Source organism: Physeter macrocephalus, chromosome 1 (genome assembly GCF_002837175.3).
Source record: "Physeter macrocephalus isolate SW-GA chromosome 1, ASM283717v5, whole genome shotgun sequence".
Classification (NCBI taxonomy): Eukaryota; Metazoa; Chordata; class Mammalia; order Artiodactyla; family Physeteridae; genus Physeter; species Physeter macrocephalus.
Window position 1 is genome coordinate 119389298 of NC_041214.2, and position 24083 is coordinate 119413380.

Below are 24083 nucleotides of genomic sequence, written 5' to 3' on the forward strand. Positions count from 1 at the left end.
CTTAAAATAAAAATGGATTGTTACCATAGGTGGTCTAATCTGAAATCTTGTTTAAAATTTTTGTTTACTTACTTATCTGTAGTAGCATCCTTCTGGTTAGTATCATACTTGAAATTAATGCATTGTTGGAAAGATTAAATGAAATCATATACATAATACATATGGTAACAAGGTAAGCCTGGAACAAGGTAAGCACTCACTAAATGCAACTTGATAATCTTAACATAACTAGAAAAAGCTATTTTATGCCTCCTGTATTTCGAGAAATTTGTTTTAAATGGCATAGATTGGAAGAAACCACAGTTACATATGAAATAGTTTCTAAACTATCGAAGAATATACAAGATCATTATTCATAATTTAGAATACTGCTCATTACTTAACAATTTTATATATATTTCTGTCCCTACTAGCTCTGAAACTCCTCCAACCTGGGAATCATGTCATATATTCGCCTTTTCCTGTTTAATGTACAATACTATCGGACACAGGCACAGGAAGTGCTTAATAGGGTCACTTTGAACAGACTTCAAAAATTCTTTAAGCAAATTTTATCTTTAAAAAAACAAACAAAAATCTTCTAAACCTTTTAACACTATTATTTTTCTATTGATTAATAGCAACTAATAGAAACATCTAAACTGTAGATGAAAGCACCAAAATGGAATGATTAAAAGCAGATAAGATAGTAACTTGTGAAGGATTTTAAGATAAAGGTTGTCTTCAGCTCAATAAAGAAAAGCTGGATATATAATAATTTATTCCACATTTATCTAGGATTTAAAGCTTATATATCAATTCTTGTCAAAGGATTGTGGATAAATTAATCTATCATATTTTACAATTATTATCTGCTCCACCATCACAATCATTTTGTATATGCTCTTAGATACTTTCATGTGGCTTAAAGAAGTTGGTCTACTGAGTATGTCATTTATACACATGAATGAAATATAAGGATAACTCCCTGATGTCTCAAATAAAATACTGATTTTTTTAAGGCTCAATTCTTTTTAAACCATCATCCATTTGATTCTTAAAACTTTGTATTACATTTTTCAGTCTTTTGACCAATCTAGCAGTTACAGACAGTTGTTTACAAATCAGCTGCAAAAGGATTGAAGTATTTTACATGATTTATAAAATTAACCCTAGCTTAATGAAGAAATTTAAAATATTTATTACTGTAGCCATTCATTCAACAAAGCAATCTCAGAAACTAGGCTCTAAACCAGCATTTTCAAAATTAATAAAAGACTATAATTTTCTGTACTCTATTCATAATCTTCCCACATTATACAATATAAGCATACATAGTCCACTGATTCTCTTCAATTCTGAAGAATTCATAGGGGGAAGACATTTTTCTACGTTTATTAATTTGTTGAAGCATTCACCAAATATTTATTGAGTGCTCACCTGTGATAAGTCTTGTCCTGGGCTCTAGGGATAACTTGGAAAACAAAGAAGCCAAAAATGCCTGCCTTCCTTTTCTTATGGTAAGGGGACATAATTTTTTTTTTTTAATTAAATACACTACAGAGAATGTTAGAAGGTGAGATAAGTATTACAGAGATATTAATAGTAGGACATGCCCCAGGGAGTTTTGTGGAAGGGAGGAAATGAAATTTAAAACAGAGTGATCAAGGCAAGCCTTACTGAGAGGTTGGCATTTGAAGGGAAGAGAAATGAAAAATATGAGAGGAGGCGCCTCAGGGATGGGCTACGTTTGTAGAAAGAGGGAGGAGTAAGTGCTGACAATCAGGGATAAAAGCAGACCTGGCTTGTTCAAGGTCACTGAGGAGGCCAGCAAGGGTGGAGCCTCATGAGGAAGGGGACAGAGTAAGGTCACTGACATCACTGGAGGGAGAGCACCTGGGCTTTCTAGGCAATTCTGAGGACTCTTAGCTCTGAGTGAGATGGGAAACCATTGAAGGGTTGTGAGCATAGTAACATAGCTGACTTAATGCTTTAATTTCAAAATGGACTGTAGTTATAATGGGATAAAGATAGAAGAAGGGAGCTCAAGTTTTACAGTAATCCAGGCATAAAGATGGTGGTGGCCTGGCCAGGGTGGTAGCAGTGGAGATCATAAGAAATAGTTATATCCTTGATATATTTTGAAAGGAGAGTCAACATTATTTACCACCATTGCAACAGAAATGTAAGAGAAAGAAAAGAGTCAAAGTTGACTCCAAAGTTTTTGGTATGATCACCTGGAAGGAGGAAGTGGCCATGAACTGAGATGAGGAAGACTACAGAAGAAGTATATTTTGGGGGTGGGGTAGGGAGAGAAAGAAGAAATCAGTTTTTAATCAGTTTAATTTGAGATGGATATGTTAAAAAGGAAGTTGAACATATGAATCTGCGTTTTGGAGAATTCTGGAAATGAAGAGGCAATAGCAAAGTCGATGAAGTTGTCACTAGTGTGAAAGAAATAAGCAGAAGAGCAAGGTGCCTTATGAACCCAGTAGAGTGGGTAGGAAACATTCCCATCTTCTCTCAGACTTGTACGCACCCTCCAAGGCAAAGCTGAACTTCCAGCTTTAAAGGTTTCTTTCCCCAACCACTCCAGTTCATTGTGGATCTCTTTACTTTCTAAACATCTATAGTTTTTACTGTATGCATACCAGTTAGGAATTAACATATAGTGAGGTGCTTATTACACCTGGCTAATTATATATGCTTTATTGTACTAACCTATATTTAGATCTTTTTCTCCACTCAGCTTATAAATATACACCTAATATTTACCAAAAAAAGACAATAAAATAATTCAACAATTTTACAGATAAATACTAAAAACTGTACCTTGAGAGACTCTTCTAAACTTACCCAGCAAATTGGTATCAAAAATGCTGGAATTTAGTCCCTAGTTCATAATGAATACTTTCAAATTGCTATTAACATATATACACTCACATTCCCTCTTTCATCCAGAAACATACTAACAATCACCTTGTGATTTTTCACATCCATTTTTGTATTAAATGTATTCCTATAATCATAAAAGTAATTTTTACTTCGTACCATATCATGTCTTGATTCTGCAAAAATATTTGACTGGATGGGAAATATAAGCATGATCTTTTAGAAAATTATAAGTTTCTGAAGGTTGAAACCATAAATGAAAGAATAATGATCTGAATTCCAGTTTTTTTTTTCATAGTAAGAGTTTGTGTTCCATTAGTCCTCTCTAAAATGTTTAACAGGATGAACATTTTAGGTCCTGAGAATTATTCATAAAAACAGATGAATAAAATCACCTAGACATCTTGAATGGTCCTGACCCTAAGTTAAAACTTCCATATGTGAAAGGAGGTTGGAGGTGGAGAAAGAATGTCTGTGTAGTTTCTGAGAGCCTTTAATCATAATAAGAAACAGCATGAGGAGGTTGTTTTATGTTGACCAGAAGTAGACAACTGAGAGTATTTTGTTAATTCTAATGTATATGACTTATGTATGTTGTGTTGCCTCATATTATTCATTGAGCTAGAGATAGGATTTGTAATTGCCAACAGATAAAGCAGAGAACACATAGATACAAACTAATATGGACACCATAATGATGATGATTACTTTTGTGATCCAGAGAAAAATGAGTTTAAATACCCCAGAATGTATGTGAAATAATGTAAATAATCCAATTCACAATCTCAAGGTGGGACAGCTGTCTTTATCAAATGCAAAACTCCCTTCAAACAATATTGTATTTTTGAATACTCTTCAACATAGGACATCTATGATTTTTTTAAAAATCCCCCTTTCAGCCTCCTGTAAATACCTCTCACTATTTTTAAGAGTAAAGGTGGATAGATTGCTGCAAACAGAATTTGGAAGAAGATTGTTCTTTCTTAAGTTTCAGGGTATACCAGACAATGAAATGAATTGGCAAATTTCATATGTATTAACATTTAATTTCTATATGTTATTTAATTTCTATTATTTCTAATATCATGCTTCTATACAGAATGCAGAATGTATATATTTATGCACATAACCATATTAGACTTGGTTTTTCTAAAATATTATATGGTTGGTATATTAGTTAGTAATCATTTTCTACTGGTAGAGATGGGACCTGGAAAATCTTCACTAATATACAAGGTTTAATTTTCTCACATTAACAGGTTAGAAGTAAACAGTTTGTATCTGCTGTGGCAGCTCCCTGAAATCATCGGTGGGCCAGGCTTCTCTCAGCTCTTTACTACATTGATCTAGTATGTGGCTTGCATCCTGATATTACAAGATGACTGCTGTAGGGCCAATTAATACCCAAATGCCAGATTTCCTGTACAGCAACTTCTTAGAAGTCCCATACCCCCTGCTTACATCAAACTCATCAAAACTTTGTCATATGTACACACTTCGATTTGATAGAAGCTGGGAAATGTATTCCTTTAGCATGGTACAATGTCAGTCTGAAAAAAAATAGGGGGTCTTCTTATTAGGAGAAAGGACTGAATAGATTTTGGAGTAGGCAATTAGACACAAATGACTTTCAGTGGCACACAATTCAGCCATGATAACTGGATCTACCTCTCTGCTGCTTTTATGAATCATCAATTGCCCCATTCCCCTTAACAATACTTAATTTGTTCATAATATTTCTCTCATTACCAAAGTTAAAGCATTGAGCATGTTTTCTCTCATAGGATTTAATCCTGAGCATAACCAGGAAAAGGTGTTAGAACTTGCCCAAATTTATAAGAAGCAAATCCTTTACTAAAGATGTTAAATTTATGAATGTCCGATATGCATATGATACTCTGTTCTGCCTGTATCAATCTGTCATTCTGACTGTTTTACATGAGGAAAGCAATTAATGGTATGGAAAAAACTTAATACATATTAAATTCAAATTGATACCTAGTAACATTTCAGTAACATAGAATGTCGTCTATCAGTATTTTGAAGCTTTCTCAAAGGTGTATACATGCATTTGGAGAAGCTACATTAATTTTCAAATTCTGGAAATGACCATTGATAATAAAATGAATAATGTCATCTACTATCTACACTAGCAGGTCTCCAAAATGAGGTACATTAGACCCTGCTATTGATATTTGTTTTAGCCTTTTTAATTTCTCCTTTTTTCAATATTTAATGTATATTATCTGTCTATACATATAATATAAACAAATTTTCATATATAATAGGAGTATGTGTCAAATTTTACTGTCAAATTTCCTGAAAACCACAGATTATTTTACATCTAGTTCAGAATTAAGGCATTTGTTTAACTGTTCAAACATTCCCCATGGAAGTCTAGTTGTTTGTTATCACTTTGACTTTCATATCTGCAGTGTCTGTTGTGTGATTAGACACAACTGAACTTAGTTAAGTGCTTAATTAACATGAGGTCATTCACATGCTACCGATACCCTTTTAGAGTCATAGCCTCCTTTTCTATCCCAACTGTATCACTGAACAGAGAGCCAGAGATATGAGGAAATGGATATACTGCAACAGAACCTATTGCTTATGGTAGGTTGTAGTCATACTTGAGAACAAGCTGGTACTTGTACCTGGGAATACATTTTGGTGCCTTTACTTGTGAATTCTATTACAAATTTTATTCCTTTATTACAAGGCCTGAGAGGAGAACAGAAAAATCTACCTAAAACTTCCTATTAATTAATATCAATCACCCCTCCTTTGTCTATCACATATTGGCATGCCAGTAAATTTCTTTTTTGCTGTATTATATACTGTATTAACTTGTTTCTTACAACTTCTTAAATTTTATAGAGATCGAAAACTTTTATATTTTCTGTAGGATTTCTATAGTGACTTTTCTTACTCTTTCTGTGCATTTAATGTGGGTAGTTTTTCAGTAAGTACCCACTAACCACTTGAAGTTCATGACTAGTGTCTGATGGATGACACAGCATTTCTACATGACTAGTTTAAATGATTTTCTATTTCAGAAAGGGAAATCCTGAAGATGACTAATGTTTAAAAATAGTCCTTGTTCCATTTTCAAATCAGTACCTTAAAAAAAAATCTGGCACTGCCTCAGTAAATAGGTTATTTTTAGTAAATATTTATAGAATGAATGGAGAACTTTTCAAAGGCAAAACTTCATACAGTTTTTAAGTTTGTGTCTGTAAAATCATGTCAGACATACCTGGTTTCAGGAAGAAACCAATACTCCACGAAATCCAATATTCCAATACTCCACTGAACTATATAGAACACTTTACGATTGTTTTGGCAAGGCATTCTCTACTTCAACAGACTCCTATGGGCCCTGCTGCCATTTCTCTGTCCCCTTTAAAGGACTATGATAATCAGTATGTGCTAGCTTTGAAATTTGCATTATGCCATTCTAGCTCTCTGTGACTCAGTAGTTTCAGGTCCCAATATGATTTAAATGTGCATTTAAATCATATATTTAAATAAATTTATGATTTATTATATCATAAATCCAATTAAACTATATTTTCTATTTGCAAATATCTAACTTAGGTAGTTCCTGGGAAGGACAGTGATTTCTTCGCTTCCTTTACAGACTGAAGTGGCAGTGACGTGAATTGAAAATAACTCAGATGCATTCACCAACTGATTTTACAAGTGAAATGACAAACAGACCTTTCCTGAGATGAGTAGATTGAAAAGAAAAAGATACACACGCACACGCACGCACGCACGCACACACACACACACACACACACACACACAATCGGATTAAATCAATCCTCAAAAGATGTTCCAAAAGGATGTTCTACTATTCTAAAAGATATGCATGATTTTTTAAAGCACATTTGTCGCTAATTTAAAAAGCACACACACACACACACACACACACACACACACACACAATCGGATTAAATCAATCCTCAAAAGATGTTCCAAAAGGATGTTCTACTATTCTAAAAGATATGCATGATTTTTTAAAGCACATTTGTCGCTAATTTAAAAAGCACGACTTTTCTCTGACCATTTTTCAGTCTTTAAAAATAAGAAACCTAGAGAAAACTAACTTTAAATTCAATTTGGGCTCCTGTTTCATGAAAGATGGAAACATTTTGTGTAACTTTTGATATTGACATGTGATCTTAATTTATTCATATGTTCTTTTCAGGTGCTCTTAAACAAAATTTACTAAACATTTCTTGTCTCCTTTGCTCATCTATTAAATTTTTAAATCCCAAAAGTGAAAAAGACAGAGAGAGATGGAGACTGAGAGCAGAGTCCTCCCTGTAAAACAGTAAATCCATAGTCACTAGCCCCAGCATCTTCAAGACAATTTAGTAACAGGTACATGAATAAACACTTATTTTTTATAACAATCTTTTTAAAAAATTTATTTATTTAATTTATTTATTTTTGGCTGTGTTGGGTCTTCGTTGCTGTGCACGGGCTTTCTCTAGTTGTGGCGAGCGGGGGCTACTCTTCGTTGCAGTGCATGGCCTTCTCATTGCAGTTTCTCTTGTTGCAGTTGCAGAGCATACGCTATAGGTACATGGGCTTCAGTAGTTGTGGCATGTGGGCTCAGTAGTTGTGGTTAGCGGGCACTAGGGCTCAGGCTCAGTGGTTGTGGCGTATGGGCTTAGCTGCTCTGCAGCATGTGGGATCTTCCCAGACCAGGGCTTGAACCTGTGTCTCCTGCATTGGCAGGTGGATTCTTATCCACTGCACCACCAGGGAAGCCCCTATAATGATCCTTTTATATCAACTTTATTAAATATGCAGTTTTCATTTTAATATATATTTTAATTTCCAATAATAAGTAAATAAACACACACACATGCACACACACGTGCATACACATGTGTACATGTGTGTGGTGTTGGTTATTTGTGTATTATCATCAACACACAAGGCCATTCATTCTCCCCCCCAAATATTAGTACATTCTAGGAATTATGCACTTCTGAAACGTAGCATCATTTCTCCCAAATGCTTTTGTCCTTCTCTTGTTTATTGAACTCTACTGCCCCATACCCCACTAATTCTTTTCCTTTAACTTATCTAAGGTAAAACAAAGACTTTTCCACTTTGATTACCTCCTTTTTTACCTGCTACTCCATGCTTCCTGTCAAAGGAACTGATGAATTTTTCCTAAACTTATTCTTTGCTAATATGTGGGTCATTCCACTATTTCAACTGCTGGTAGTCATCATCTCCACCTTTATAACAACTTCCATTTCTGCCCCACATTATACTTCTAGGCAAAAGTCCTCATGGGTGAGAATTAGTCATAAGATCAGGATCAATAAACATTTTTTCCAGAATTAGCATCTGTTCATTTTAACATTATATCTCATTTTAAAATTATTTTTATTTGTTTTCTTTCTTCATTAGATAATATTACTTAATTAAGCCAAAGATCGTTTTATACACTGGTGCCTCCTTCAATGATGCTTGCTAAACTGAAAGACAGCAACAGGGAAGATGGAGAGTGGGAAATAAATCCTAAAAATATTTGAGAAAGAATCCTTAGGAAATAGTGAAAAATTCTATATGAATAAAAAGAGACAATAAATCAGGATTGATTCAAAGGTCTCTACATTATGTGACTAAGTAGATATTTAATGCATTATCTGAGAGAAAGAATATAAAAGAAAGAGATTTTTTAAAAAAATTTGGGGGCTTCCCTGGTGGCGCAGTGGTTGAGACTCTGCCTTCCAATGCAGGGGACACGGGTTCGAGCCCTGGTCTGGGAAGATCCCACATGCCGCGGAGCAACTGGGCCCGTGAGCCACAATGACTGAGCCTGCGCGTCTGGAGCCTGTGCTCCGCAACAAGAAAGGCCACGATAGTGAGAGGCCCGTGCACCGCAATGAAGAGTGGCCCCCGCTTGCCACAACTAGAGAAAGCCCTCGCACAGAAACCAAGACCCAACACAGCCATAAATAAATAAACAAATAAATTAAAAAAAAAAATTGGGGGTATTTTAATCATTTCATTCAGTGAAGAGGATGTAAATTATTGAATATTATAAATTCAGACAAATTTATGAAGAAAAAGTCACAAGAGAAGATCTTCCAAATGTCTATATTATGGAGATCATTCAATATTATTTTAAATAATTTTGATAAGAATCAGTTTATTGTAAATAACGCTGCAATGAACATTAGGGTATATATATATATTTTTTTTCAAATTAGTTTTTCCATTTTCTTCAGATAAATACCCAGAAGTATAATTGCTAAATTGTATGGTAATTCTATTTTTAAAAATTTTGAGGACCTTCTATACTGTTTTCCACAGTGGCTGCACCAATTTGCATTCCCACCAACAACTGCACAAAGGTTGTGTTTTCTTCACACCCTTGCCAACACTTATTTTTTGTTGTCTTTTGGATAACAGTCATTCTAACAGGTGTGAGGTGGTATCTCATTGTGGTTTTGATTTGCATTTCCCAGATGATTAGTGATGCTGAGCATCTTTTCATGTGCCTGTTGGCCACCTGTATGTCTTCTTTGGAAAAATGTCCATTCAGGTCCTCTGCCCGTTTTTTAATCAGGTTGTTTTGCTTTTTTGATATAGGGTTGTATTAGTTCTCTCTTTTAGTATACTTTGGATATTAAGCCCTTATCAGATTTGCAAATATCTTCACCCATTCAGTAGGTTGGCTTTTTGTTATGTTGATGGTTTCCTTCTCTGTGCAAAAGCTTTAAAGTTTGATGAAGCATTATTTACAATAGCCAAGATATGGAAGCAACCTAGGTGTCCATTGGTAGATGAATGGATAAAGAAGATGTGGTATATATACACAATGGAGTATTACTCAGCCATAAAAAATAAAGTAAAATCTTGCCATTTGTGACAACATGGATGAACCTAGAGGGTATTACTATAAGTCAGATAAAGAAAGACAAATACCATAAAATTTCACCTATATGTGGAATCCAAAAAACCAACCAAACAAACAAAACAGAAACAGACTCACAGATACAGAGAACAAACTGGTGGTTGCCAGAGGGGAGGAGGGTAGGGGGTTGGACAAACTAGGTAAAGGGGGTTAAGAGGTACACACTTCCAGTTATAAAACAAAAGAGTCACAGGGATGAAATGTACAGCATAGTGAATACAGTCAATAATATTGTAATAACTTTGTATGGTGACAAATGGTAACTAGATTTATCATGATGATCATTTCATAATGTATAAAAATATCAAATCACTATGTTATATATCTGAAATATAATATTGTATATCAATTATACTTCAACAGTAAAACTGGTTTAGCTCAAAGAGCTTACCCACCTGAGAACTGACTGAGTCCACATAAGAGAATGGTTTTATTAAGAATGTTTATAATGGATATTATTTTAAAAAACTTTCTATATGTTTGCCTGAAGAATCTCTATATAAAAGAAAAAATATTGTATTATGTGTGTTTGTCTCTACGTGTGTCTGTATCTCTTTGTATGTGTGGATACACACATACACAACTAAAATAAATTTCTAATACATTTGATTTAGAAAAAACAAAGCAAATTTATTAGGAGCAAAATTTTGAGAATAGTGATTTTAGGCAAAATAATATCTGTTTTCCAATCCTCTTCCTCTCCCTTTCTCTCTTTCTCAAATAGATCACCAGGAAAAAAATATTCTTTATACTTTATAGAAATCATTTTTTCTTCCTGTAAAGAAAAAGAAATTTGTCTATTTTTATAAAGGTAGATTTAATTTTATTTTAATCTGTTGAATGCTCTATGAAATCCTGTTCCATTATCAAATGCATGCTATTGATAGTATAAGAATGATATGATAATTATTCCCTAATTTGTTTTAAATTATACAACTAAAGTCGGTCAACCAACTGTTTGTTATATTTCAATTAGTAGATTGGCCTATTCTGACTTTTTTTTCCTCAACTCTCATTAAACTCTCATAGCCTAAAAATAAGTTTAGGGAATTAAGAAGTATAAACAATTGCAATTCACCATGACTACAGATTCAAAGTGTTTGGAAAATGAGAAGCAAACCTAATATCTGGGACTCTATTTAACCAAAAATAAATAATTGAATGGTATTGTAAAAGTAATGAAAATGTAGAAGAAATACATGTCATCTTACAAGTGATACTATGCAAAGAAAGGAATGTCTTGATATGTTCAGATATTCCCTAAGTAAATTAAACTGAAAGGTTTGTTATAACTTGAGACCCAGAATTATGTAAAACAAAAACAAAAACAAAACAGATCTGAAAAAGAAGCAGTCCTCATTAAGTAGAAAATAAAAGGAACACATAGACAAAACTTCTTTGGTAAACTCAGAATTCAAAACAACATGTGTAAAACTAGAAGTATAAATTGAAAGTCAAAGCAAATACAAAGCAGCATCATACACAGAGGAAACTTAAGTGCACATTGCTAAGTGAATGAAGCTATTCCGAAAAGGCTACATACGGTATGATTCCACCTATAGGACATTTTAGAAAAGGAAAACTATAAAGAGAGTAAAAAGATCAGTGTTGTCACAGGAGGGGGAAAGGGATGAATAGGCACAGCACAGGGGATTTGTAGTGTAGTGAAAATGTTCTGTGTGATACTGAAACGGTGCATACACACATGCATGTGGCAAAACCTAGAAAATTGTACAACACGAAGAGTGCACTCTAATGTAAACTGTGAACTTTAACTAAACTATGAACTTCAGTTAAAATCATCAGTATTGGTTCATCAAATTTAACATACATACTACAGCACTGCAAGATGTTAATTATAGGGGAAACTGGGGAGAGTATATGTGAACTCTCTGTACAAAGTGCAGTGTACTCTGTACTCTCTGTTCAACTTTTCTGTAAATCTAAAACTTCTCTAAGAAATAAACTCTATTATTTAAAAAAAAAACTGATGAGAGTCAAACTTATACATGGTAAAATATATTTATGAATAGAAACTGATGGGAAAAAAATTCTTTCACACTAAATGCAATAGGGTACCTTGGATTGGACAGTGGAACAGGAGAAGGATGTTAGTGGAAAAACTGGTGAAATCTGAATAAAATCTGTAGTTTAGTTAATAGTAATATATCAATGTGAATTTCCTGGTTTTTAGAAATATTACTATGCTTATATAAAATCTTAACATTAGGGGAAACTTGTGCATATGGTAGTGTTATGGGATCTACTGTATTAGCTTTGCCACTTTTTTATAAATCTAAAATTATTCCAAAATAAGCAAAATTAAAAAACCAGCATCATATATGATTATGAAATAATCAACAGCTAGAATTAAATGTCCAAACACCTCAGACCATATTCCTTCTTGTCTCTGAAAGCTGGCTGTACAAGAACGAGACAAAACATACTGGTATGCTAGAAACTCCTTGTGGGCAGAGATTGTCTCTCACTCTCTTTCTACTCTAAAATGTCTAGAGTATAGACATTTACTTGTTTATACTTGTTCAATTGTTCTCAGTTACCTAGAATCAAATGAACAAATATCTTCTGAAGCCACTTATTAGTACAGCTTGTGTTGTATTAATCAAAATGACAGCTTTTTCTTGAGTCCCACTCACAGAGAAGCCACATTATATATTCCAAAAGAATATACGTAAGAGCACCATATATTTCTGTAAAAAGTATCCAACAAAAATTTACTATTTTAGCAGTTCAGAAGACAAAAATGTTGCTAATAATTTTGAGACATTTTAAATCTTGAGGATTTATTGGCTAGAAGATAACACATCTAACCCTTCTGTTTGAAGACTAGTCACATTAAAAATGATGTACTAATTTTTAAAAAGATCTCAAAACATTTATTGGTTCTTATGAAAATTGAGAGTAGATGAGATTTGTTTCAGTTATGAGCTAACACTTAAAAATACTCTTTCAATGCAAGTACATTTATTTAGATTTATATTTGAATCTCAGCTAAAATCAATTTCTAGTTGTCAGAGAATGAGTTAAGAATCTTTAGGCAGAAAGTGACAGCTCAGTCCCTGGATCATAAGCCAAGCTGTGATGAGGGGATACGGATACACGAGAGAACGGAGAGCTAATAATAATCCTATACAACTCGATTTTCTTCTTGGCCTTATGAAAGATCAGCATTTTTCAACTGCTGAGAAAGGCAGCTCAACATTGACTGACATATTCCCAAATTTGTTTATTATTTAGGGTGCTGTATGGTAAGACACTCAGGATAAATAGTCCTGAAATTGTATGAAGTATAGTCTCTTCAACATTAAATCACATAATCTTGAATTCTTCTTTGGTACTGTCCGCAGACCAAGACAGAAAAGATTAATGAAAAGACCACTGAACACAGACCCAGAGAGCAATGATATGACCTTGAGCAAGTCACTAAGACTCCTTGGGCTTCAGCTGCTTGTCTGTGTACTTAAGGAATTGCATTAGAGGACTTCTAAAGTCCCTGCTGGCTCTAAAATTGATTACTCATTCAAATATATTCTACTGCTCCAAATCAGATAAAAATTTGCCCCCTTTATAATAAAAAGTGAAGCAGCTCTATCAATAAACATTTTCGCAAATTTCTAGTTATTTTTTGTTTATGACTACGTTGTTACTTGCTTTTTCAACACTCAAGAGAATGGGTAAATTTAAATTAAAGTGATCACTAATTCTACTTCAAGAAGTGATTACCCATCCAACATTCAGGATACAGATGACAAATAGTTCTAGGGCACAGTTTACAAAATTGATTCATATCATCCACAAGCTTTAAACTCAACTGAAGACTTTTGAGAAAATCCATAAAGTTTATGGCTACCAGCTATCTTGATTTCCATGGCATAGAATAAGTATCCAAGTTCAGATGGAGAGTTAAAGTTCTTTGAAACCATCACACTGAATCTCTCCTCTCTTCCTGCACTGGCTGAATCTCCTGGTTGCTGGATTCATGGTCTTGTCACTTCATGTTGAGAAGGGAGATCACTCCTCACATTTGTTTAAAGTTTAGCTTATTCTTAACCCTACACCCAAAAGAACATTAACTTGTATTGTCATATGGAAGGGAAATTTGATTACTTTTACTGTTAGAGCATCTTATGCCCTCTTTTTTTTCTTTTGCTTTGTCTTCCTTAGTTTACTAATTTTCGTTTCTACTGAGTCCCCCAAAGGTCTTACAACTTATTCAGTTTGCCAAATTTGGCTTCTCTTTATTTTATGCCTTTATTATGAAAATGACCTATTAATAAAAATTCTTTTTGATTTTTTGAGAATATTCCTTCTTGGAGGGTCAGCAAAATAATGAAAATTTAACCTATGCCAAATCACTAAGATGTATAACCAAAGGAATAGAGGGCTGATCCTAGGTTCCTGTAATCTATCATGGGAACTTTCACAGTGATTTCCAGCTGCTTTTTCTGATGCCTGTCTGTTCTTTGATTACAACATCCTCCACAATCACCTCTTTAAAATACTGCCTTTGAATAATCTCCAATATCTTTCGTGGGGCACATAAAATCGATCATAAGCTGATCTCAGTAACTTTCTAGGAATGTTTCATAGTCATTTCCCAGACAACCTTATATTCTAGTAACTCCTTGATGGGGGAACCTTCATATCCCTTATTCCAGTTTCACTATCACTTAATTCAAGGCTTTCCTATTCTTTTGGTTTTAATGTTATCTCTTTTATCATGAGCAATGGATGCAGATGTATAAATATCTTCAGTATTTACAAATACTGAAGATACTACATGTAGCTCAAATTGAGCTCCAAGATTACATGAGAGAAACTTGAGGATTCGAAAATGAATCCCTCTTGCAAAAGTGCTAAGAATAGATTCCCCGAGTTGCTAGTAAAATACCTATCTTTTTGCTGTGTGTTTACTGTAAAATTCTAAATTTAAAAATATCCAGAGCTATATCAATCATAAATTATGTATAGTGCTGCACTAATTAAGAGTTTGGAACAAACTACAGCAGCCGCTGAATACCTTCATAAGTAATACCTGTCTCATTACAGCAGATAACGATTTTCTAGCACAGTGATTCCCAAACTTGAACAGCATCAGAATCACATGGAGGGCCTGTGAAGAAACAGGTTGCTTAGCCCTGATCCCAGGATTTGTAATGTAGTAGTAGGTCTTGGTTGGAAGCTCAGAAATTTGCATTTCTAATAACTACTGTTTACAAATTTAAAAGAATTTCAATATATTAGTTTTTTAAAATATATTTAACCATATATGACTCTGTAGTTTAATATATATAGTTTTATATATAAACTATATACATAAACACACATATATATGTGTGTGTATATATATGTTAAACTGCATCATTAACAGAATGAACAAAAATAACTTGTAAACACAGACTATTCAGAAAATTGAGTACACTATCCCCCTTGATGCTTTCCTTCTTACGTCCCATGTAAAGGGGATAAATGGTTTTAGCAACTCCCAAGAAAGCTGAGATATTACATTTTGGTAGTTTTTCTTCATATAACACTTCTTGAATAAAGTGAGCATCACTAGCAGAAAAAACAAACAAACAAACAAAACTGATGGTAATCAATGAGCTATGAAGTTTGTAGAAATACTTCAAGTGGTTTGCATTGTAAATATTATAATCTTTAAATGTTCTCAGGTCCAATGGCTGTCATTTGGGACATGGGACTTATTTAAAAAGTGTTTTATACCATATTTTTTTACAGGCCAAATTTAATTTCTTTTTCAAAAAGTTTTCAAGAGAAATCAACCACCAGAGAATAGTAAACCTAAAGGTCAAAACCACTAATTCATGAAATTTAAAAAAATAATTAAGGAGTAAATAAATAAGCAAAACTTTTGGGAAATTATTATTTTTAAAAATTCCCATCAAAATTCTTGACTTATACTTAGTGGAATGGCAGAATGGAAACTCGTCTCTATTGGAGTACATATGCTATATTTATATCCTATATTCAAATGAAAACCTGGAAGCTTGAAAACATAGTGCTTATTCTAAGTTTGCTCTTTAAAATATTAAGGGAACTGGACATTTCTTAGCAATATAGAAACTGATATTCAGTCTGTCATATACTATTTTGCACATGTAGCAATAAATTTAATGTAAAATAAGTATGAAAGTCATTATTTTTTTAAGTTTAATATCTATATTTTGGTTACTTTTATTTTAATAGCCATTCGCTTTTGATCAGAAACTACATTCACTTGAAGTTGCACAAAGTAAAAAATTTTGGTGTCAAAAAGTTATTATTTTTTAAAAATGCTATTAATATGAAAAATCACTAGAAGCAAAACTTTGTTTTTAATTTGAATTTTTTAAAAAGCTACTTTAAAAAACAAATATGAAATGATCTTAATAAATTTATGAAACATTTAAACATTCAAATTGGAGAAGAAAATTATTTAAATATATCTTAGCTTTTTATTTAACTTTATAGTTACTGTATGTTAAGTAAGAATCATGTAGCACAAATTTGTGAGCAAAGCTGAAATAAATAAACCCATCCAAATATGTTTCAGATCTCCTCTACTTTAAATCCCACAAAGCTATACATCAAAGTAAAAGAAGCAAAGTACATTGCATGTCATATTTAAACAATTCTAATCCAAACCCTCCCAAATATAAACAAACAATATTTTGATGCAGAGAAGAAGATTCACATAGAAATATACAACATTAACAATGGAAAATATTTTCTATTCTTTAAGCACTAATGAAAATTCTGTTAAAACAAATACAAGATAACATTTTAATTTTTATAAATTAAATGTTGCTAGAATAAATTCTATCTTTGCTGATTTCTACCACTTATCCAATGCCCCCTTCTTTTATAGTGTATTTTGTTTCAAGGAAAGGTTAAAAAAACCTAAGAAAGTTTGTCATGTTTTTCTAATTCATCAGACGACCTTCCTTGAAAGGTTAGCACAATAGGTAAAACTGACACATTTAAAATATATAGCATTGTTCATTCTAGGCAGAAAAATTTCAATGACCAAGAATCACATATCACATATGTGAATAATTTGATTTTCCTGGATGGACTATTCAGCATATGAAGGAGAATTTGGACTGTGATTCATAAAGGCCAAATCCCAGGTGGTTTTATTGACACCCAGTTGTCAAAATATTCTTCCTGCATTTCAGACACCATTCACAAAGTGAAAGCTAGAAATCCAGCAGATAAGACTTTTAGAATCCCGGCTTCACAAATAGCAATAACTCCAATATTGAAGGCACATTATAGTATACTGGAAACTTGTTTTAGAGAGTATTTTTATTATTTCTATTACTCTCTATGATTCATTCAATTCTAAACATTCCTAGTTTTAGTTAAATGGAATTTACTTGCAGGATCCTAGCTTTTTACTCTTAGAGCACAACCTATATAATTTGCAATATAGAGCTGTCTTTAGCTAGTGTTCTTTTTCAGTTAACTTCCAATTCATAGGCTTGTAGTATTTTCTAAATACATTTAACTAAATAGCTCTGCTAGTACAAAAAATAAGATATGTAATATAGACATAGACATATATCTACAATATTATATATGTATGTTTGTATATTATATATCTGTAATATATACTCATATATATACAACATATATACTATAGTATGTATATATAATTTTACTTAAGTTTATGCCACTGAAAAGAGAGTGAAGTCATTACCAGACACCATTTAAAATAACAGACTAGAAATCATCAAATTTTCTCAACAAATGCAAAATCAGTATTAGTTTAGTTATCCTTTCTTGTTCTGGAAAGCTTTTATTATGCATTTATTCAGATAATTTTAATTTATGGACAACTAATCCACGAACTTTAAACAAGGAGAATAAAAGGGAGAATTTCATGAAATGGGAATTGATCTCAAAGAGCTTTCAGTTTCCAGGCTGAAATAAATATCAGTGAAATCACTGCAGTAATGTATAATTACAAGCTGTAGAGGTACAACAAAGAACAAGGCAGATGAGCTTAATAGGTGTTCTGTCCTAGTCTGGTGGGTGCCAGAAGGGTAGCATACGAGAAATAGAAGGTCTCCCTGAAGAAAATATTAGTATTTTGAGGAAATTCTAAAAAATTCTAAAAATTATTAAAGATTTAAAATAAATTGGACACCCAATTTACCTTATTTTGATTCTTTCAATTCAAAATGTAGTTCAAGATTATATGCAAACTTTTATCTGTGCAGATTCGATGAAATAACAATCATGTGTTGTCAAAGGCAATATTTTGGGCTCTTAATTGAGAAGAGGTGTTTGCCGGCACCTCAGGCAATACTATCAATTTTCTTTCCCCAAAATTCAACTCCTAGACATCAGGTTTCGACTGAGATTTATGCAGACATATCAATGAATTTACCAAAAGGTTTTGGATTAGAATGGGAAAACCATAAAATTTATCTAAGATTAAGAAATGATATTTGTATATCTCTTTTACATACATTAGTATATATACACTTATTCATAGATAGATATATAGCAACATCTCATTTGTTCAAGTGTCATTCACTATAAAATGCTGTGACATAGAAATTACTGTTATCCCTTGTTTAAAATTGAGGATAAGTATTAATGAAGGTTAATAGGCCTGTATTAGATCATACTGCAATAAATGACAGAGCCAGAATTCAAATGCAGATGTGCCAATTCTACACGATGTGCTTATTCTATTTTACTATTCTGCCTGTTCTCTGTGACTTCATACTAAAGCACAAAAAAGATAACTTGGGAAAATACAAATAACACTGTAGGATAGAATTATGCATTTCCATAGCCTCGATTTAGAAATTAAGGTATTTGACCAGGAGATAAAACATTGGATTCTATCCGGAGGCCTTTAACTGGAAAGTATGAGAAATACAAAAAGAATGGATTTAACAGGGAACACGTATTTTTCCATGTAACTCAGTGGTTCTAAGATGTCCGGGTTCCAGGCTGGTCTCTCTAATGCTCTCTGGGTTCCACCTTTCTGGTCATTAAGGGAGTGCAGGTGCTCCAGACTGGACATTGGGCCATCACAGGGCAAACCCAGAGGCACAAAGCACCTGGCCTCTTCCCATCTCTTTTTATTGGAAGGAAACCTTTCCCAGAAGTCATTGGAATTCTGTTCCAGTCTTATTGGCTTCACTTACTCTTGCCTAAACCAATCACTGGCAAAATGACTGTAATTATCATGATTTGCTCTCAGATAAATCAATATTCACCCTGCAAAGTGGCAGAGGGGTCATTTTCCAGGAACACATGGGAGGGTGAAAACCTGAATAATTTCAGTGTTCCATCAGCAAGGAAAAGCCAGGGCACAGATACTCGATGAGCAACCAATGGGTCATCTATTTGCCAGAAGAGTGTTTTTTATTTAAGTACATTATCACGGTTAAGACACCAATAAATAGCTAAGGAAACCTTTAGGGAAAAAATCTAAAAGAATTGAAAAGACGGGGGTGGTATAAAATTTTTAAAAAATCTACAACTGTTGATTTTGAGACTTCTCATGTCAGACTATCCTTTCTCTATACACCTGCCCCCCTGCCCCGCAGCCCGCAACCCTCTCTTCATTGTCTTCTCCTTACGTGAGTTTCTTTGAGTCCAGGTTCTTGATGCCTTTGTACTGCTTGACCATCATCTCAATACTATCCTAAGTGAAAACTATGTAGCCTCCCTCCCTTTAATCCCTCCTCTGGAATGATACACAGAGTAAGACACTGTCAGTCAATCAATCAATTTAAGTACTAGTCATGTGTAAACCAAGGACTCTTTCTAGATTGTAATCCAGCAACATATATGGGCTTTGATATATGTTGATTGTCCTCTAAATCAAAGAATATTCAAACTGTTGAATTATTTACTAAAATTTCTGAAGATAATTAAGTCCAGAATTAAAAAATTATAATTCATAGTTTACAAGGCCAGAGAAGGTTGCTTGTCTAATTTACTAAAGTGAACAAACTTAGTACCAGAAAATATCCATGTCAAATAAAACTCTTCTACTGAAAAATGAACTGCTGTTCATGACCCCCTTGATAATTTCAGTTTACAAGCTTGAGTATTATTTTCATGAAATTCATTTAGAGAAAACCAAAGTTTCATTAAACTTCTTCACAGATACTTATTTGGGGAATTTGTCCCATGCCTAATAATATAGTACCATACTATTCTGCCAGGTTTCCTCTAAGATTTGAAGCACCATCTGAAAATAGAGATAGAAGTAATCCTCCCAAGAAAATCGCATAGGTTAATTGTAAGGTTTTATGAGTGAATATATCTCTGGGGAAGAGGGTAAATAGAAATAGAAAAGCATATACATGAAGGAATGGGTCACTCTTGACAATTTTCCCCAAAATACATTAATTTTATATGGCTCATGTGATATAATCATTCCATGAAAGAGTCATTTCAAATTTGGAATGAATTATTGGCTTATTTCTTAAAATTTATATTTCAAAAGATTTGGAATTTAGAGTTTCTAATGGGAGTATCGTTGGGACTTAGAGAAGTTGCTGGCAATCCCCAAGATCTTTTCAGTGACCATAGCTCCTGGTGGAGAGCTTCATTATCCAAACCCTAAGCAAGGGTTTCTCAACCTGGATGCTGTCATTTTGGACCAGATCATTCTTTGCTGCTCTGTTTTTTTTACAATGACTAGCAGGATGCCTGGTCTTCCACACTAGATGCCAGTAGTGCCCTGCCTTCCCAGTTGTGACAACCAGCATATCTCAATACAAATATCCCAATGGGGTAAAATCAGAATTGCCTCCCGCATTATCTACCCCTCATCACATGGAGAACCACTGCCCTAAATCAAAAGTGCAGGATTTTCCATGCCGTTTGTGACAACACGGATGGAGCTAGAGGGCATTACACTAAGTGAAATAAGCCAGACAGAGAAAAACAAATATTGCATGGTATCACTCATATGTGGAATCTTAAAAAAAAAAAAAAAAATCCATAGAAACAGAGTAGAAAAGTGGTGAGGGTGGGGTATATAGAGAGAGGTTAGTAAAGGGGTACAAACTTTCAGCTATACAATGAATAAGACCTGAGGAGCTAATGTATAACATGGTGACTATAGCTGATAACACTCTATCATAAAATTGAAATTTGTATTTCGGTAATTCAGTATGGTCTGACATTGTTATAATTTTTTCCTCCAAGGTTTATATTTATATTTTAGTTAACCTGCAAACAGATGCACTTTTACTTATTGGGATTAATTGGGATTAATTAAAACAATGACTAGTTCAAAGTTGTTTCCAGCTATCACTTCATTTTTTTATGGAAAAGCTTGCATCATAGATATCACTACTGATTTAACTATCTATTCCCTTTAAAACCAAAACAAACACAAAATTCCTCTATCCTTGTCAAATTGAAAATGACAATGATTAGGCAATAAAAATGATTAATTGAATCTTAAGGCACAAACAATCATACAAGCAAAGATGTTAAATCCCAAACTTAAATTCACTCAAGAATTGAGCTTTCACTCAAGGATATCATCAGTTTCTCAAAACGAAATGAATATTAATGTCACATTTTCTAAATTAGTGCTACTTATTTCCTCATGGACATTATGGTTAACATAATACAGGGGGAAGATTTAAAGGAAAAATGTACTACAAATCACCCCAGGACAATAATTCACATACTTGGTTTTTCTTTTATTTTAATCATTTGGAGCTTAAGGTATTATAAACATCATGATCTGTTGAGGAGATTTTTTTTTTCTCCCTGCTGGTTTTAATGATAAGCTTGGAGAAACTGACTAGCTGTTTTAGGCCATTTAATGCTTCTGAAATAGTGAAGTAACAGCTGCAAGAAGATCAACCAGGAAAGCAATGAAGAGGAGGCCGGAGTGCCTGAGGTCAGCTTTCTGAGGCTAAAGGAGAGACTGAAAACTGTTCATGAGAAAACTATGAGCGATCCCTAGGAGAAAGGAGGTAGGAAACTGGGCAAGAGATGAGAAAAGTCAAGAGGCCAGTTACCCTGAGGAGTGTTTCTTAAATTTAATGTGCTTAGGAATCACCTGGGACCGTGTTAAGATGCAGATTCTGATTCATCTGAGCGGGGCCTGACAGCCTGCATTTCTAAGAATCTCCCAGGTTTTGACTCTGCTGGCTGGTGCATGTGCACACTGTGTGTGGCAAGGTTCTAGAACATCCCTCCCCACCCAACATTTCTCTGGAAGTAAAAGTGTGAACTTTGTTCATCATAAAATCTATGAGATTAACAAGGTAAATGAATTCATTTCCCCAAATTCTCAACATGGAGAAACGTGTTTTCTTTATACCTTCTTTAAAGGAAAATAAGAGGTAGACTGCTGCTTTGATATACAAGTTAACTTATTGTTTACTATATATATATATATATATATATATATATATATATATATGTAAAGTGTCAGTATGGTTTTGCTTTTCATATCTCCTTAGGCAGCAAGTTTCTATGATATGTTATCTAATGGAGTAATGAAAGACTCAAATTTCTAAAATCAAAATTAAAGTTAGGTTTGAGTTTTGGATGATGCGTTTTAAATGAGTTTTCCAGCTCAAACCTGAGTTTCAACTCATTCGTTATGACTACCCAGGATGTGCTTTTACCCTAACCATTTGATTTCTTTTAAACCTATGGGAAAACCAAACCTTGGCTTACTTCATACTCTCCCCTTCTAAGCAACTAAACAAGGCCTGATTATGTGATAGGTTTTGGCATCATGTCAGTGTCAAGGTGCACCAGGAAGTCAAGCAGATACAAAGATAACAGATAGATGAAGTATCCCTGATGCAAAACATCCGTCGGTGAAGAAGCTGGTAGTAAAAATTAGTATGTTTAGGCACAAAAATCTAAAGACTGAACACCAATACCAAGTCAAAGTAATTATAACCTCTTTGAAAAGAGGCTGGCCTAGAAGAAAAAGGAATATACACATTTACTCCTATCACAAATATTCCTAAATAGCACTTTGCATTTTCCACAGGCTATCCTTGGAAACAAAACAGATATGTTTAGGCATTTTTTGTACAATTTTGTAGGAACAAAAAAATTCCAAATGTATGACCCTCTTTTTTCTGAAAAAAAGAGATAGAAAATTGTCTCACACAAAGGCTCATCATAAATATTCGGGTCCCAAAATGCCATACACCTTAGTAATCTGTGTCTGGCTTGACTAAAGATTAAAGGTATATACAGTGCTTAGAATTTAAAGGCAGCCATATTTTCCTAAACAAAATGCCCAGTTTTAAACTGATCTAGACAAGCTGAAGACACTTTAAGCAAAGAAAGTAAGGCGACACAGGCTTATACTGTTCACAAGTACCTACCCTATGTGGAACTGTCACCACAGTTGATTTTAAGGCTACAACTCTGGAGGCAACCATCTCCAAATACACACTTTCTACATTACTTAAAATTTAGAGTCTCTCCTCAACTCACCTATTTTGACCACATCACAAAAAAAATGTTAGGTGATCACGCTTAGATAATCTGCATGATGGTAGTAATAATTAAACTGTTTAGTTAGTTCATTCAAGCAATTGATAAATTCAGAAGGGGAAAAAAATACTTCAAAACTCTCAATAGTTCCATTGGATACAAATATTAAGCTGTGTTAGTCCATGTATTGAATACACTGATAAGCATAACTTGTCATCAGAAGTATAGGAATTCCTGTTCCCAATAATTCCTCCTGCTCTCTAAGAGAGGCAATGGACAGAAGAATCAGGCTCCTTTCAATAGTTTACCAAACTCACCCCATGTGATGGGTAGGAGATCCAGCCCAGCTCCCCCTGAATTGTTTTTGAATCCAGTAGATTGACTAAAAGAAAACACAGATACACAAAAACAGTTAAAAGGAATGAATTCTAATTACCTCTGTCAAGTTAATATTGGCTGTTGTTGCTGATATAATAATGTCAACGTGTTCAAAAAACACAACTCTGCTCATTATTATATGTGTATGATGAGTAGAAGAAGGGAATTACAAAGAAAAGCAACCCCAGGGAAAGATAAGGGATCAAAAGTTTCTGTGACTTTTTAAACTGTTTATGTTTGTTTATATATATATAGTATATTTAATATATTGACAGAATAATTACAGGTTTAAAGAGGACACTATAAAAATACAAAATAGGAAACATTAATGCTAACATGAAATCAAAATAACTGCAAAGACCATTAAATGTAATAAATTGACATGATTTCACTATCA

The 24083-nt window shown here is 33.6% G+C and overlaps 1 protein-coding gene across 3 annotated transcripts in view; it reads right to left on the reverse strand.

Moving 5' to 3' along the window:
- Positions 1 to 24083, reverse strand: part of EPHA3 (EPH receptor A3) — a 362563-nt gene that overhangs the window by 320894 nt on the left and 17586 nt on the right. For all 3 annotated transcript variants that reach the window (XM_055086086.1, XM_024120412.3, XM_024120411.3), the window contains exon 2: positions 23626 to 23690. In XM_055086086.1, coding sequence (XP_054942061.1) covers positions 23626 to 23690 — 65 coding nt within the window. The remainder of the gene's footprint in view (positions 1 to 23625; positions 23691 to 24083) is intronic.